The sequence below is a fragment of the Anomaloglossus baeobatrachus genome, chromosome 9 (genome assembly GCF_048569485.1).
Source record: "Anomaloglossus baeobatrachus isolate aAnoBae1 chromosome 9, aAnoBae1.hap1, whole genome shotgun sequence".
Lineage (NCBI taxonomy): Eukaryota > Metazoa > Chordata > Amphibia > Anura > Aromobatidae > Anomaloglossus > Anomaloglossus baeobatrachus.
Window position 1 is genome coordinate 76545116 of NC_134361.1, and position 16037 is coordinate 76561152.

The 16037-nt window shown below is 45.0% G+C and overlaps 1 protein-coding gene across 7 annotated transcripts in view; it reads left to right on the forward strand.

Moving 5' to 3' along the window:
- MTMR1 (myotubularin related protein 1) overlaps positions 1–16037 on the forward strand; it is a 122433-nt gene that overhangs the window by 75338 nt on the left and 31058 nt on the right. For all 7 annotated transcript variants that reach the window (XM_075323800.1, XM_075323796.1, XM_075323797.1 and 4 more), the window contains 5 exons: positions 2400–2585; positions 2725–2931; positions 3681–3773; positions 8041–8154; positions 10117–10293. In XM_075323800.1, coding sequence (XP_075179915.1) covers positions 2400–2585; positions 2725–2931; positions 3681–3773; positions 8041–8154; positions 10117–10293 — 777 coding nt within the window. The remainder of the gene's footprint in view (positions 1–2399; positions 2586–2724; positions 2932–3680; positions 3774–8040; positions 8155–10116; positions 10294–16037) is intronic.

Sequence of the window (16037 nt, forward strand, 5' to 3'; positions counted from 1 at the left end):
AAAACAACGGAATCTGTTTTGATTTTTTTTTTTTTTACAGTTTTGCCGGCGGCAGACTATTGTGAACGATCAGCTGATTGCTCCCTGCAGCCGGCCGCCGGGTGATCAGCTGAGCGCTGTCAAAAAAAAAAAATAAAAAAGAGCATGCGCAGTGAATTCCAGAGTATTCCGCTGCTCAAAACAACGTTATATGCTGCGTTCCTCCCGCTGGGCGGAAGCAACGGAGCGTCACCCAGCGGACGCAACGCAGGTCCTTTTGGTACAATCCGTCAACCATACAAGTCTATGGGAAACAGCGGAATCTGATGTTTTCCAAAAGGGCGGATTGTAACGGAAGGAAAACAACGCAAGTGTGAAAGTACCCTTAGATGCAGCAGTCGATATGGATCCTGGCATCTAAAGGGGATTAGGGATTGTAGGATAGCTTTAATAGGTCTTCATTTATTGCTAAATTCCCAAGAGTGCTGGCAACCACCATGAGGATTGTGCACCGCATTGCGCGCTCTTCTGAATCACTGCTGTAATTAGTCAGCACATCAGAAGACCCTTAAATGGCCGGTATAACATCATGGTACGGTCAGTCTAGCACTACCTAACGATGAAGAAAAGCAGCCGGCTATGTGTTTTGTACAGACAATAGAAATGTCACCGATTACACTTGTCCTGATGGAGCATCGATGAACAGCCACCAGCACAGATGGCCTATCATTGCAGATTAGCATCGTCCAGAGCTAGTAAGGCCACAGATGAACATTTACTTACTGCTAATTACTACTGCAGAAAAAAAAAAAAACCTCTTATGAATTGGCTTATAAGTATAATTGTTGATTCATCCCTTGTAAATGTGTGGCTGACCACATCCGTAATGCTATTGGCCATGTAACAATGGATGATGCACATACCGGTGAGGTGGTTGCCTCTGATGCTGGCATATGTGACCGCTCCAGATTGTAATCCGTAGTCTCTTCTGCACTAATGGAGAATATTATGCCTGTGGGCACCTTTTTGCTTTAGAGCAGGGGTCTCAAACTCTTAAGTATAAGGGCCGCACATAGGAAAAAGAAATATGTTCAGGGGGCCGCATTCTTTGCCGGGCCCAGTGAGATTTTTAGTGATCACATATATTATTTTTATTTGCACCTTTTGGATCACTTTTTTTTTTTTAACATTTTTTTTGCTCGTTTATTAGAACATATGAGCAATTTTTTATTTCAGTTTATATATAAAAAGTATTTTTAATGTGAAAAAAATAATTCTTTATTTTTTACATTTTATCCCCTTTTTGTAAGTAATATCGTTTTACAATTACTACCATATACTAACAACGTTTTGTGGTAATATTTCCATCCTGGTCCTCATCTTTTAGTAATCTCCACATAATGTAGTAATGTGCCCATATTATCCCCTGTGGTAATGTGCCCATATTGTGCCCTGTGGTAATGGATCCATAGTGTAGTAATGTGCCCATATTGTGCCCTGTGGTAATATCCATAGTGCAGTAATGTGCCCATATTATGCCCTATGGTAATGTGCCCATATTGTGCCCTGTGGTAATGTGCCTATATTATGCCCTGTGGTAATGTGCCCATATTTGCCCTATGGCAATGTGCCCATAGTGTGGTAATGTGCCCATATTGTGCCCTGTGGTAATGTGCCCATATTGTACCCCGTGGTAATATTCCATGTTATGACATTTTTCACATACAAAAAAAAAACCTCTTCTCACCTCTCCTCTGTTCCCCCGGTGTTTTTCTTACCTGCAGCCTGCAAACACCTAGTCCCCGTGATGATCGCTGTCCAGTACACGGGGCCGCTGCCATCAGCGTTTTCCTTCTGGGGAACGATTTGCGGCACTGCTCTATTCACAGCTTTATTAATGGCAGCTGCGCCGGCCAATCAGAATAGACCCACAGCTGCTGGCCTCTGATTGGCCGGCAGCAGCTGCCATTAATAAAGCTGTGTAGAGACGAGCTTCTCTGCACGGTGCCGCAAATTATACTCCCTTGAAGGAAAGCGCTGACGGCGGCGGCCCTGTGTACCGGGCCGCAATCGTCACATGGTCTAGGTGTCTGCGGACCGCAAGAAGCAGCCTCAGGGGCCGCATGCGGTCCGCGTGTTTCAGACCTCTGCTTTAGAGCATTGCTGCATAGTGATGTACGCCTCTGCTGCTCACCAGTTGCATTGCCTTTTAACTGGGTCCATCAAGTTCCATTATGGTTTTTGTCAGATTCACAGTAGGAATAACGCTGAATACAGAGCTAATCATTCAGTCAAGTCAGCCATTGCCTGCAAATGGATCCTCTGACCACCGTGTGCACAGAACCTGACCAGATCACTCTGCTGCTGATGTATTTTCCCTGTTGAATCTTTGGATCTTCTTTTTGTGATCCTTTTTTCAGGCTAAAGGAGGCGGATACGAGAGTGAAACTGCTTATCCCAATGCAGAGCTTATATTCCTGGAGATACACAACATCCATGTCATGAGGGAGTCCCTGCGGAAACTGAAGGAGATTGTATATCCCGCTATTGATGAGGCTCGCTGGTTGACAAATGTTGATGGGACACATTGGCTTGAATACATAAGGGTAAGGTGGGGGAAATGTCGTAGGTTTTGGGCTTCCCATAGTACTGCAGGCCAACACCACTAAACTTGACATGGAGCTGGTCATGGATTGCTTCTTGGTGCATTTCCGTCTTTGGGTTTGACGATTGCTGGTTTTTCAGATGTTGCTGGCAGGTTCTGTGAGGATCGCAGACAAGGTTGAATCAAGCAAGACCTCCGTTGTGGTCCACTGCAGCGATGGCTGGGACAGGACGGCACAGCTGACATCACTGGCCATGCTAATGCTGGATAGCTATTACAGGACCATCAAAGGATTTGAGGTTTTGATTGAGAAAGAATGGATCAGCTTTGGCCATAGGTTTACTATGGTAAGTATGTGAAGCCGTACAGCATGATGCATTGTAACATAATGTGAAAGTGTACAAAACAATTGTCGGATTTTAATAGCAAAGCCCTTAGGATTAGCCATATGTGGCCACAGATATGCGATTTGCCTACTTCCGGCCACATTCCGACTAGACTTCATTTGTTTTGAGAGAGACACTGTGCATGTCTAGTTGGTAGGTGACTACATTTATTATTATTATTTATTATTATAGCGCCATTTATTCCATGGCGCTTTACAAGTGAAAGAGGGTATACGTACAACATTCATTAACAGTACAAGACAGACTGGTATAGGAGGAGAGAGGACCCTGCCCGCGAGGGCTCACAGTCTACAGGGAATGGGTGAGGGTACAATAGGTGAGGACAGAGCTGGTTGCGCAGTGGTCTACTGGACTGAGGGCTATTGTAGGTTGTAGGCTTGTTGGAAGAGGTGGGTCTTCAGGTTTCTCTTGAAGCAGATCCAAATCCAATACTTGCAGTCATGAGCTCTTCTCATCAGAGAATCTTGACAGTGCACACAGTGTCCGCTGGGAGGATTCACAGGTTTGCAGTCGCATACAGTGATTGCAGACTTGCTCCCCAAGCCTGGAAAATCTCTTGGTTTACCCGGACCCTTACAGAACTACCAAATATGAAAAAAAACACAATGAATGTTTAGTTACGCTTTTAACTTTGTGGTTCCAAATTTTGTTGCCTAAAATCTGAACCTGTAAATCACACTCCTTTTCAGAGAGTGGGCCATGGGGAAGACAATCACGCTGACGCAGACCGGTCCCCAATATTTCTTCAATTCATTGACTGTGTATGGCAGATGACAAATCAGGTAACATGTTCATTATCATTGCTATTGTACAGTTCACATCTATAAGGCATGTAAATGCTGTACATAGATATAAACCTGTAATACCAGAAATTGTATTTAGTATATAGCTCCTTAACCCCTTCACGACATCCGCCGTACATGTACTGCGCATGTTGGAAACTGGTGTATGGAGCAGGCTCATAGGGTTAGCTTGCTCATACCCGGCAGGTACGGCTGTTTATTACAGCCAGTACCTGCCACTAACAATTGTGGGTGGAATAGAGGTCTGCCTGTGATTTTTAACCTGTTAAATACTGCTGTAAAACTTTGACAGCGGGATTTAACACACCAGGGCATGGGTGCGCGCCATGTTAAGTGCCTATCGGTACCCCCGTGATGTGATCTCGAGTCACCGATGGATTGCTATGACAGCAGGGGATCTGCTGAAAACAGCAGTGCTTGTCATAGCACGAGCAGTTCTAGGTGTATATTGCTAATCTCTGCTTAACTGTCCTTGTATACACTAGCATAAAGGGATCTTTAGAAAAAGGATTTCTAAAGATCTTTTACCGTATGCTAATGAGCGAGGGGACTAGTCCCCAGGGTGTTGGTTCCCCGGCCAGTCACCCCCATTAGCATGTTAGTACGCCCATGCTAATGAATACGCAGCGTCACAGGATGATCTAACTCACCTCTTCGCTGTCATTGCGTCCGACGGGATTTCGGCTCAGTGCGCATGATTCCGGAGTTTGTGTCATACGCACAACTTCAGTTTGAAGCCAGGACGCGTACACCCGACTTCATAGTGCACATCAAAAATATAACTCATGTAAATAACAAGTCCTCATATATCCATGTGCACAGAAAAATAAAAAAATGATGGCTCTGTTAAGAAGGGGAGGAAAAAACCTAAACGGCTAAAACAAAAAACCACATTCCAAAGGGGTTAAAAGTTTTGTCAAGGTTTTTCTTTTTGGGTTTTTTTTTTTTTTTTTTTTTAATGAGCTAAGACTACTTGTTTATCCCAGTCCTCTCTTCTCAAGTCTCACTAGTCTTCACCCGTCCTGCCTCAGTTGTGACACATTCATCATTCATGTGACAGCTGCAGCCCTCATTATCCTCCCTTGTCACATGCCATGGATACAAACATCACCGCTACGGCCAGGGACTTGCCACGTGAATGATGGACAAGATGGGACTGACTGAAAGCATTACAGCATCTTTTATTTAAATAATTAAATACTGTGTTTTCTCGTTCATCTTATTGGGGGACAGAGAACCATGGGATAGTTTGCTGACACGTTATTGTATTTAAATAAAATTGGCTCCACCCCAACAGACTATACCTCGCCTCCAGAGTCGGGCTTTTTTAGGTTCTAGTACCGTAGTGTTAGTTGGTCTGTCCTAGACTTGTCTTAGGTTAGGCTCTAACTTTCCTTTTGCTTTGTGTCTTTCACATGGATTTCTTATGGGTAACAGTGTAATTGTACACCCTGTTTCAACCACGTAGTGACGGAGCGTACAGGCTGTAATTGATCAGGCTGTATCCTCTCCGGTCTGTGTGGCCAGACCATTTGTACCTTTAAACTGTTGGTAGTTAGGTTCTGGTGTTGAGGTCTGTAATTCAATTTGCTCTTGACCGCCACCCCACATGGCGTAAGTGTGCATGGAGCAGAAGATAGGAAGTTCTGGATCGTCAGAACAGATGGGTATAACGCTACCAGGAGTCCTCCTTTCCTTCCTGTCTCCCCTCTATTCCTTTCCTTGGAGTGGTGGTTACCAGTGATTGGTGGATGGTCTATGTGTAGAGGACTGGTGCTGCGGTTGACAGTCCTGCTCACCTATCTAAGTGTTGTCTGCTCGGTGGGCTGGAGCGGGACCGTGTAGTGCAGCCACTGTTTTGTCTGCTGGTCTCTCTCTCTCTCTGCGTCCTAGTGTGGAAGGACGAACGCTGTTGCTGAGGGTTTTCCAGGCAGTCTGCAATCATGTTTGGTGCCCTCAGCCAATCATCAGGCTGAAAATGTTCCACCTATCGGTGGCCATGTTGCAGTTGGCCACTCAGTGCTGCCAGTTCTTTCACCCGTTCAGTGGCGGTTCCTGCCCATCTGGCTCTGCCTCTTCCTCCTTTCGGTGCCGCACTTCCACCTTGCGTCTTCCACCTTGTGGCTAACTGGGAACAGATTCCGTCATGGTGAATGGAGGTAGGCTATTGGTGTTTCAAGGCTGGTATTACTGTTAATGAGAACTCTCGTGGTTTTCTTTCTGCCTCTTATTTCCTACCTCTTGCAATGACTGAGACTAGAGTAGACCGTGCTCGCCCTTTTGCGCAGCCTTTTTATGTTTCTTATAAGGTACGATTTATCGGCCACGGCCTCATTCAGATTTTCGTCTTCCATGTTTATTATACCAAAGAGCCTTCTTAGGGGTCAGGCTGCTTCTAATGCAACTATTGCCCGCTCGATCGAGAATGTGATTTCCAGACCTATGGTGCTAAAGCTAGGGCTGCTCTGTTTAGGGTTAGAGCACACTACGCAAGCAGTGGGAGCCTCCTGATGGTGCGTCATCAGGCATCGGCAGATGCAAGCCTTGATAGGAAAGCCCTGCCGGCAGAAGCAGCCCAGACTTCTACTTGAGTTGGCGATAAGGCTACGTGAGATAACAGGATGATATTTCATTTTTCTTCCATCCCTGGAGACAGATTTAGGACGTCCCATGGTTCTGTGTCCAACAATAAGACGAACGGGAAGAGTAGATTTTAATACTCACTGTATTTCTCGTAGTCTTCGTTGGGTGACACAGCTCCCTCCCTTGGTTGCCCGGTTGGGTATGTGGTTATATTTTTTTTCTTCTTAACGCTTTCCTTTTTACTGCTTTCTCACAAAACCGAGGAAGCCTGAATCTGGCAGACAAGGTATATTCTGCTGGATAAGAACCAATTTTATTTCGATGCAACAATAGTGTCAGCCTCCAGGTGCAGCAGACCACCCCATGGTTATGTGTCCCCCAATGAAGACTAGGAGTAACAGATGTTACATTGAGTACTAAAATCTATTTTATTTTAACATTTTATAAGATGACTACATTAGAAAAAATGAAGTCTGTCATTAATTAAAAAAAAAAAAACACCACACCAAAAAACCTGCATTTGTATTAATCAAGCTGCAGAGGTCGGTTTTCTGTAAGACCCCTATAATATTTCTAAGAAAAAAGTAGAAATGTCTGGCCTCAGTTATGGAACTGTGCAAGGAATTTGATGTCCATCTCACTAGTGAAAAGTTCACTTTTTTACATTTTGGACAAAAAAAATGTACTTTTGTGATCACATATAGGTAAGGTCAGTGTACTGCCGGAATATATTTACCATGTATGAGATTACTTCACAAGGTTGTAAGGCAACTGTAAGGGCTCCATACAAATCAGATAGTTGTCGGCTGAGCGATCTGTTCAGCAGATACCGATTTTCCACATAAACAGGGACATTTGGCTCAGTTTGAGCGCTCCTGTCTTCTCTGAGAGCTGAAAAAACAGCATCGGCCATTGGAATTCAACAAGTGGAATCTTCTCTTACCCCTGTCCCATACACTTTAGACTTTCAGCCAATCCCAACAATCTGTGAATTTGGCTGACTTTATTCTAATGGTATGGGGGATTTAAGGTGTTGTCCCCAAGTAAAATAAGACCAGTTGTACTCCCAGCCGATGCTGATCTAGCAATGTCAGGACTGGCTCTCCTGGGCTCTTACGGCCACTTCGCTGTCCCCTTCTTCAGACAAATCGACCATCTGGAGAAAGTGAAAGAGCAGCTGCAGCTCTGACTTAATCCAGATGTGAATTACATTCGACGAAGGGGACCGTAAAGTGGTCGCTGATAGGTTGCAGGGATCACAGGACATTATGTCACGCGACTCCCAGGACAACCTGTACCAATATTGCTTGAATGGCACCAACATCGCAGGTGACTATAGTGGTTATATTTGCGGGAAAGGGTGATTGGGAAGGGATTGTCTGAGTAATGGACGACTCCGTTAACGCCTGACCTGAACTCAGCTCTCCCTATGTTGCAGCCATATTCCAGATTTGTAACCACAGCCTAATATCTCTGCGCTGTGTATGATCTCCGTGGTTGGAGATCAGTTTATTTTTGTATAAAAGATTTGTGGTTTGTGTATTGTCACGTGACATGTACTGAGATGATTGAATGTAGGTAATGGTATTATGGGGGATTTCGCCATGATCTTGGCATTGATCAGAATGTGAATATTGTAGTAACTCTTCACCCTTTGTTTTAGTTTCCCGCAGCCTTTGAATTCAATGAGCTTTTCCTTATCACCATTCTGGACCACCTCTACAGCTGTTTGTTTGGCACGTTTTTACACAATAGTGAGCAGCAGAGGATGAAAGAGGTATGTGTATAGTAGATGTATCTATAACCCACATATATTTGAGAGATCATGATCGCAGCTCATAGGGATCACATTTACCTTTCCTCACCTGATCCAATGCACATGGCTGTTTATATGAAAACTATTGCATATGGCTGTGTGCGCACAGTGCGTTTTCTGATGCAGATTTGTGCCACAATCTGTGTTTTCATTGCGCATGTTGCTTATTTTTTCCTTGCAGATTTGGTGCGGAAAATCTATTGTTGGTGCGTTTTTTTTTTCCTGCGTTTTTTAGCCCTTCTTCCCATTGCCTTCATTAAGAAAAATGCATGGCACAAAATAGCATGCGTTTTTTAGTGCCTTTTTTTTGCCAGAAGGTGCAGATTTGATGCCGAAAATTTCTGCACCAAACCTGCAACATAAGCACATAGCCTTAAAGAGATTCCAAAGTGGGTGGCACCGCTGATGTTCCACCAGTGGCCACTTTGATAGGTCTTGTGCACCCATCCTATTCTATTTAATTAGACCGGTGTACCACACTTTACCGCCATGCAGGAGTCTACTCACAGTGCCCTTTACCTTCCAAAGTGAGAGACCCCCAAATGATCCTTTTAAATCCCCTGATTAAGCGGACACACACTCATAAGAACATTTATTCCCAAAGACTGGGCTGTGCTTACACACGCTGATCAAACAAACACTCTTTCATTGCCTGACAGTATCATTTATGTCGGAAACTATCCTGCTGACAGTGATGAAACTCAATGAGTGTGCGCTCACACTGATATTGTACAGTGCCAATGATTTCTCCAATGGTTATGCCATGAGGTCAATTTGCAACTCTATTGGGCAAAGGACCCTTATCCAGTGAGATTCTAGTGTAAGGCCGTAAGCACATACCATATTTTTCGGTTTATAAGATGCACTTTTCCTCCCATAAAATTGGGAGAAAAATGAGGGGTGCATCTTATAATCCGAGTGCACCTTACCGGGAGGTGGTGGGAGGGGGTTGTAGGAGTCAGGTGCTATGCTGGGACCTGTGCAGCGGCCGTGCTGGGGCCTGTGTGACAGGGGCATCCTGGAAATGTTGGAGGTGCGTGGTTCAAATAATGGTGCCCGGAGGCGGCACAAGTGCAGATGGAGCTCTCGGCTCAAGATCTCATCTGCACATGTGTCACCTCCGACCCATTGATCTCCCAGCAGCGGCCTTAAGGAATATCGCAGATGAGCTCATGACTTGTCATTCAGCCGATAGCTAAATCAGCGCACGTGCCTACTCTGGGCGCCATTTCTATGAAGCTCGCACCATCGACAGTTTCTGGAAGTTGCCTACCGCACAGCATCTGGGACGTCTGCCGCCCGCACCATCGCCCTACTCCAGCACAGCCCCTGCCTCCTGTGCCCCCACTCCACCTACCCCTGAATTTTCCCCCAGTAAGAGACCCCCAGATTGTAAGATGGACCCCATTTTTTACCTTTTTTTTTTTCTCTAAATGTGGGGTGCGTTTTATAAACCGAAAAATACGGTATACAGTTAAGGTAGACAAGTGGCAAATTTCTACAGAACGGAGCCAGTTTGCAGTGATGTGATAAAACTGGATGTGTAGAATAGATTGTCACGTACATTAATAACCTGCTGTATTTTATGTTGCAGAGCACAGTGTTAAACACTAGGTGGCACAAAAGTCTTTGTTTCTGATTTTTCAGCCTGGGCGTACAGTCATTATTATTCCTCACATCTTCCCTGCTCATTATATTTCCAGAATATCAGACAGGGCACTGCCTACTTGCAGCTTCCCCAAGACAGAATCCTTCTGTTGCATACATAAGCAATCCAATGCCTTTTTAGATAGAAAACGTGATATTTTGTGTCTGTGCATATCCTGCCATTCATCGTATTGCTGGCCTTGCATTATGAATACCCCAGTGTGAACATATGTGGTAGCAGTGTGTCATTTTTCTTTGTGTGGTTTTCTCCTCTAGGAGGTGCAGACAAAGACCATATCTTTATGGTCTTACATTAATAGCCATGTGGATGAGTTTACAAACCCCTTCTATGTGAATTATGAGCACCATGTGCTGTATCCAGTTGCAAGTCTGAGCCACCTGGAATTGTGGGTGAATTATTACATTAGGTGGAATCCAAGGACCAGACCTCAGGTGTGTACCTCTACATCCATCTCTCTATTGTACTGTGTGCAAATATATAGCACCATGTGGCTGCTTGGCCTAATCAGGTGGGCTGTGTATGGGTTGATTCCTAATGGAGTTACTGTCAATTATAGGCTGCTGAAGGCCTCCAAACATTTTTTTTTTTTGTTGTGGTTTGGTATAGAATAGGTGTCGCAACCATGCGTGCCGCATCCGGCCCCTGAGGCTACTTCTTGCAGCCCACAAGCACGCAGACCCCTTGACAATCACGGTCAGTGCTTGAGCCGCCACTGTCGGTGCTTTATCTTCACTTGAATGTACTGCCGGCGGTGCGTAGAAAAGCGTTATGCTCAGATTTACAATTGCCAGCCACCGGCCAACCAGAGGCCAGCGGCTGACATCATACACCGATGTCAGCTGCTGGCCTCTGATTGGCCTGTGGCTGCCATTGGTAAATCTGTGCAAAGCACTTCTGCACCGCACCAGCAATACATTATAGTGAAATAAAGTGCTGACAGCTCCTGCACTGGCTACATTCATCAAGTGGTCTTCGGGCTGCAAAAAGTAGGAAATAGGACACGGAGGGCAGATGGAAAGAAAATTCTTCATTTTTTTTTTTTTTTTTTATATAGAGAAGAGGAGTCAATAACGGCACAATTGGGGACATTACCACAGGATGGGCACATTATTACTACAAGATGGGGACAAGGAAGGGCACATTTACTACAAGATGGGGACAAGGATGGGCACATTACGACAGGATGGGGACAAGGGCGGGCGCATTACGACAGGATGGGGACAAGGGCGGGCGCATTACGACAGGATGGGGACAAGGGCGCGGGCGCATTACGACAGGATGGGGACAAGGAAGGGCGCATTACGACAGGATGGGGACAAGGGCGAGCGCATTACGACAGGATGGGGACAAGGGCGAGCGCATTACGACAGGATGGAGACAAGGGCGGGCGCATTACGACAGGATGGGGACAAGGGCGGGCGCATTACGACAGGATGGGGACAAGGGCGGGCGCATTACGACAGGATGGGGACAAGGGCGGGCGCATTACGACAGGATGGGGACAAGGGCGGGCGCATTACGACAGGATGGGGACAAGGGCGGGCGCAGTGCGACAGGATGGGGACAAGGGCGGGCGCAGTGCGACAGGATGGGGACAAGGGCGGGCGCATTACGACAGGATGGGGACAAGGGCGGGCGCATTACGACAGGATGGGGACAAGGGCGGGCGCATTACGACAGGATGGGGACAAGGGCGGGCGCATTACGACAGGATGGGGACAAGGGCGGGCGCAGTGCGACAGGATGGGGACAAGGGCGGGCGCAGTACGACAGGATGGGGACAAGGGCGGGCGCAGTACGACAGGATGGGGACAAGGGCGGGCGCAGTACGACAGGATGGGGACAAGGGCGGGCGCAGTACGACAGGATGGAGGCAAGGGCGGGCGCATTACGACAGGATGGGGACAAGGGCGGGCGCAGTACGACAGGATGGAGGCAAGGGCGGGCGCATTACGACAGGATGGGGACAAGGGCGGGCGCATTACGACAGGATGGGGACAAGGGCGGGCGCATTACGACAGGATGGGGACAAGGGCGGGCGCATTACGACAGGATGGGGACAAGGGCGGGCGCATTACGACAGGATGGGGACAAGGGCGGGCGCATTACGACAGGATGGGGACAAGGGCGGGCGCAGTACGACAGGATGGGGACAAGGGCGGGTGCAGTACGACAGGATGGGGACAAGGGCGGGCGCAGTACGACAGGATATTGGCCAAAATCACTATATGGTGCTAATTGTAAGGCAATATTACTTATAAGGAGGGGATCAAATGTAAAAAATAAAGCATTAATTTTTTTTTTTTTTTACCATTAAACTCTTTTTATATGCAAACTAAAAAAAAACTGTGTATTTGTTATCGCCACATTCGTAATGACCCAGGCTATAAAACCGTACTGTAACCTATAGGATAAATGGTATTCAAAAAATAAAATAGCGGAAAATGGTTAAAAGGGATCCTAAGATGTATATAAAAATATATCAATGAAAATGTCACTTTGTTCTACAAAGAATGTCGCTCCCCAAATTTTGAGACCCCCGGTATAGAATATACAAATTGAATTGGAAATAAAGGTATGGTAGCACTGAGACTGTGTAACAGAGGAGTCCTGCACTTTATGTAGAACTGTGACCCCCCCCCCCCAAGATTATACTTTTAACCTTGTAAACCGGTCCCACGTGTAGTCATATATGACCATGTCCCTGTGCTGACCTGTATTTTCAAACATATGGTTTTGCCATGTAATGTGACTATCCCAGAACTTTACCCGATTGCCCTAGCGTGATGGAAATCTGGGTAATATGGGGTTAATAATACCTCACAGCTGCCACTAAGCCCTAGATTAGTAATAAGAGGCATCTATGAGACCCCCATGACTAATCTGTTTATGAAAATAATAAACTAAAACACCCCAAAAATCCTTTATTTGAAATAAAATACAAAAAACCCACATCCTCTTTCACCCCTTTATTAACCCCCAAAACATCCAGGTCCAACACAATCCACACGAGGTCCCACAACGATTCCAGCTCTGCTACATGTGAAGTCTGCCCATCACTAATCAGACCAAATCTGGGCAAGATAATAAAAAAAAGAAATTACAACTAAGCTGACTTTATATATATATATATATATATATATATATATATAGATAGATAGATAGATAGATAGATAGATAGATAGATAGATAGATATATGTATATCTCTATATATATAATATATATACACACGCACAACTTGCTGATGTTTAGAAAGTGCCTCAAGTCAATATTTTTCTAAGCTTATAAAATAAACTCTTTGGGGCAAAAAAATAAGTTTTGCAATTGTTTGTTTTTTATTAAAAGTGTTGTACCATTTATTTTTAGAGGCACTTTATTTCCCTGTACATAGCTGACTGCTGAATGATTTAACTGATAATCCATCAGTGAGCCTCTTCTGACAAGAGAGTTTGTAGCTCTCTTATCTGTCTTTTTCCTGGGGCTCCACTTAGCTAATTTATGAGCACAAACTTCAGCTCAATTTTGATGTAGTCTCTGGTCCTAAATCCACACAGTGGGGCTCAGATTGATATCTCCGGTGAGAATGAACGGACAATATATATAATTTTTTATTTTTTCCATATCCTCTTTAAAGTGACTTTGTGTATTTAGGTGCTTGGTAATTTGTCACCTGGAATAGCCTTCCTCTCTAAAGGGGAAGAATACTGTTTCCTCTGACTGTTGTGATCATCTTTGACCCCCTAATGTTGAACACCAGGATAACCAAGTAGCACAATGGTTATAAGCTCACATTGCACAATGCTTTGCTAATACTGAATTGGCTTTTTACTATGATTTCTTTGGATTACCTATGGGACATAGGAACCATGGGAGTAAAGTTTGATATAATTGGGTTTTTCATTAATAATCTGCCACTTCCATCTGTAATATTTCAACAGCTGTCTCCGGTGCTGTGTGTGTGCCCACCTTCCCCCCCAGTGCTGTGTGTGTGCCCCCAAGTTCCCCCCCTAGTGATTTCTGTTCTCCCTTAGTGATGTACGTGCTATGCAAGTGTTCTGTTTTTTTCCAGTGCCCCCTCTGAGTAATTTGTATGCCCCCAGCCCCTCTTGTGAGGCGCATGGCTACTTTACCCCTGGACACCACTTCTATGCCTATAGCTGCCGCCGTTCTCAAGTTAATGGCGATGGACAAGATATTGGTGGACACACTGTGTAGCTGTTAGTTTCCACCCATTAGGTCAGTGACAACTGAAACTGCCAGGAGGAAAACTGAAGAATACAATGGCCAGAAATGGTGTTCTTCAGTGGGGAAAATACCGTATTTTTCGCTTTATAAGACGCACTTTTGTTCCCCCAAATTTTGGGGGAAAAGTAGGGGGTGCGTCTTATAAACCAAATATTCGGATTTTACGCTGCAGGGTCCTGGGGAGGTGGGGGCCGCTCTGGAGCGGTGCTGGGGGGCTGCTGGAGGGGCTGGTAGAGGCTGGTGAAGCTGCGGGGAGGGAGCCTTTGATCTCCTGCTCCCGCTCATATAATATGCACAGCCGCTGTCCATTACTGTGGTGCTGAAACCGCACCGCGGCGATGGGCTGGGGGAGCTGCGCATATTATATCTGCCTGTGCTCCCTTTGATCGCACATGCACCTCTGTGTTAGATATGGCCCCCATGCTGCTGCCCATAGTAAAATAAAAAAAAATCTTTACTTACCCCCTCCAGCGTGTCTCCCCTGGTCTCCCTCCTGGTGCTGTGATCACGCACGCAGGGATGTCACTCTGCTGTGCCGATCACATGACTGGGACCGTGAACCAGGAAATGCAGGCAGGAGGCCGGAGCTCAACCCTAAGGAGGGGGACACGAGGGAGCACAGTGCTGGAGAAGGTAAGGAAAGAGATTATTTTACTAAAAGCAGGAGCATGGGGGCGATATCTAACACAGGGTGATGTGTGCCAGCCACAGGCAGCCATATTCAATATAAGGTGGCCATATCCAGATTAAGGGGGCTAATTTTAGGATGGGGGGGGGGCTATGAGGGACATATACTCTATATGATTTGTTAGACGGACACTGGCATTATAAGACTGACCCCATTTATTAAAAAAAAAAATTCTCTATTCCTTCACCAAATTTGGGGTGCATCTTATAAAGCGAAAAATACGGTATTTGATGCATTGCTCATTTTGCAAGATTTTCCACCTACAAAGAATGGGTAGGTTTGTAATCTTTATCACAGGTACATTTCAACTGTGACAGACATAAAAAAAAAATCCAGAAAGTGACTTGTTTGATTTTTAATTAATTAGTATTTTATTGCATGAAATAAGTATTTGATCACCGACCAACCAAGAAAATGGTGGCTCTCACAGACCTGTTATATTTTCTTTAAGAATCCCTCCTACTTTGCACTCATTACCTGTATTAATTGCACCTGTTGGAACCCGTTGCCTGTATTGAAGATACCTGTCCACACACCCCAACTTCTCCTCCATGGCCAAGACCAAACTGCTGTCTAACGACACCAGGGACAACATTTTACACTTGCACAAGGCTGGGATGGGCTACAGGATAATAGGCAAGCAGATTGGTGAGAAGGCAACAACTCTTGAAGTGTACCTACAATAAAAATGACAGACCATTTAATGTAGATGAGAAAACTTACAAAATCAGCACTGTATTAAAGTTATTTTCCCCACTGTACCTCATGTATACATTAGGAATTGGAAAAAAGATTTGGTGTCCCTTGTTGGAGCCAGTCTTAATTTCTGTGGAAGACATCCCAGAGCATCTTCTAGGTGCCTCTGTTGCTTCCAAGTAGTGATGGGCAGTTTTGCAGATAATCAGGAAGGGCAGGTTTAACCAGATTTAAAAAAAAAAATATATATATATATATATATATATATATATATATATATATATATATACAGTTAGGTCCAGAAATATTTGGACAGTGACACAATTTTCGCGAGTTGGGCTCTGCATGCCACCACATTGGATTTGAAATGAAACCTCTACAACAGAACTCAAATGCAGATTGTAACGTTTAATTTGAAGGTTTGAACAAAAATATCTGATAGAAATTGTAGGAATTGTACACATTTCTTTACAAACACTCCACATTTTAGGAGGTCAAAAGTAATTGGACAAATAAACCAAACCCAAACAAAATATTTTTAATTT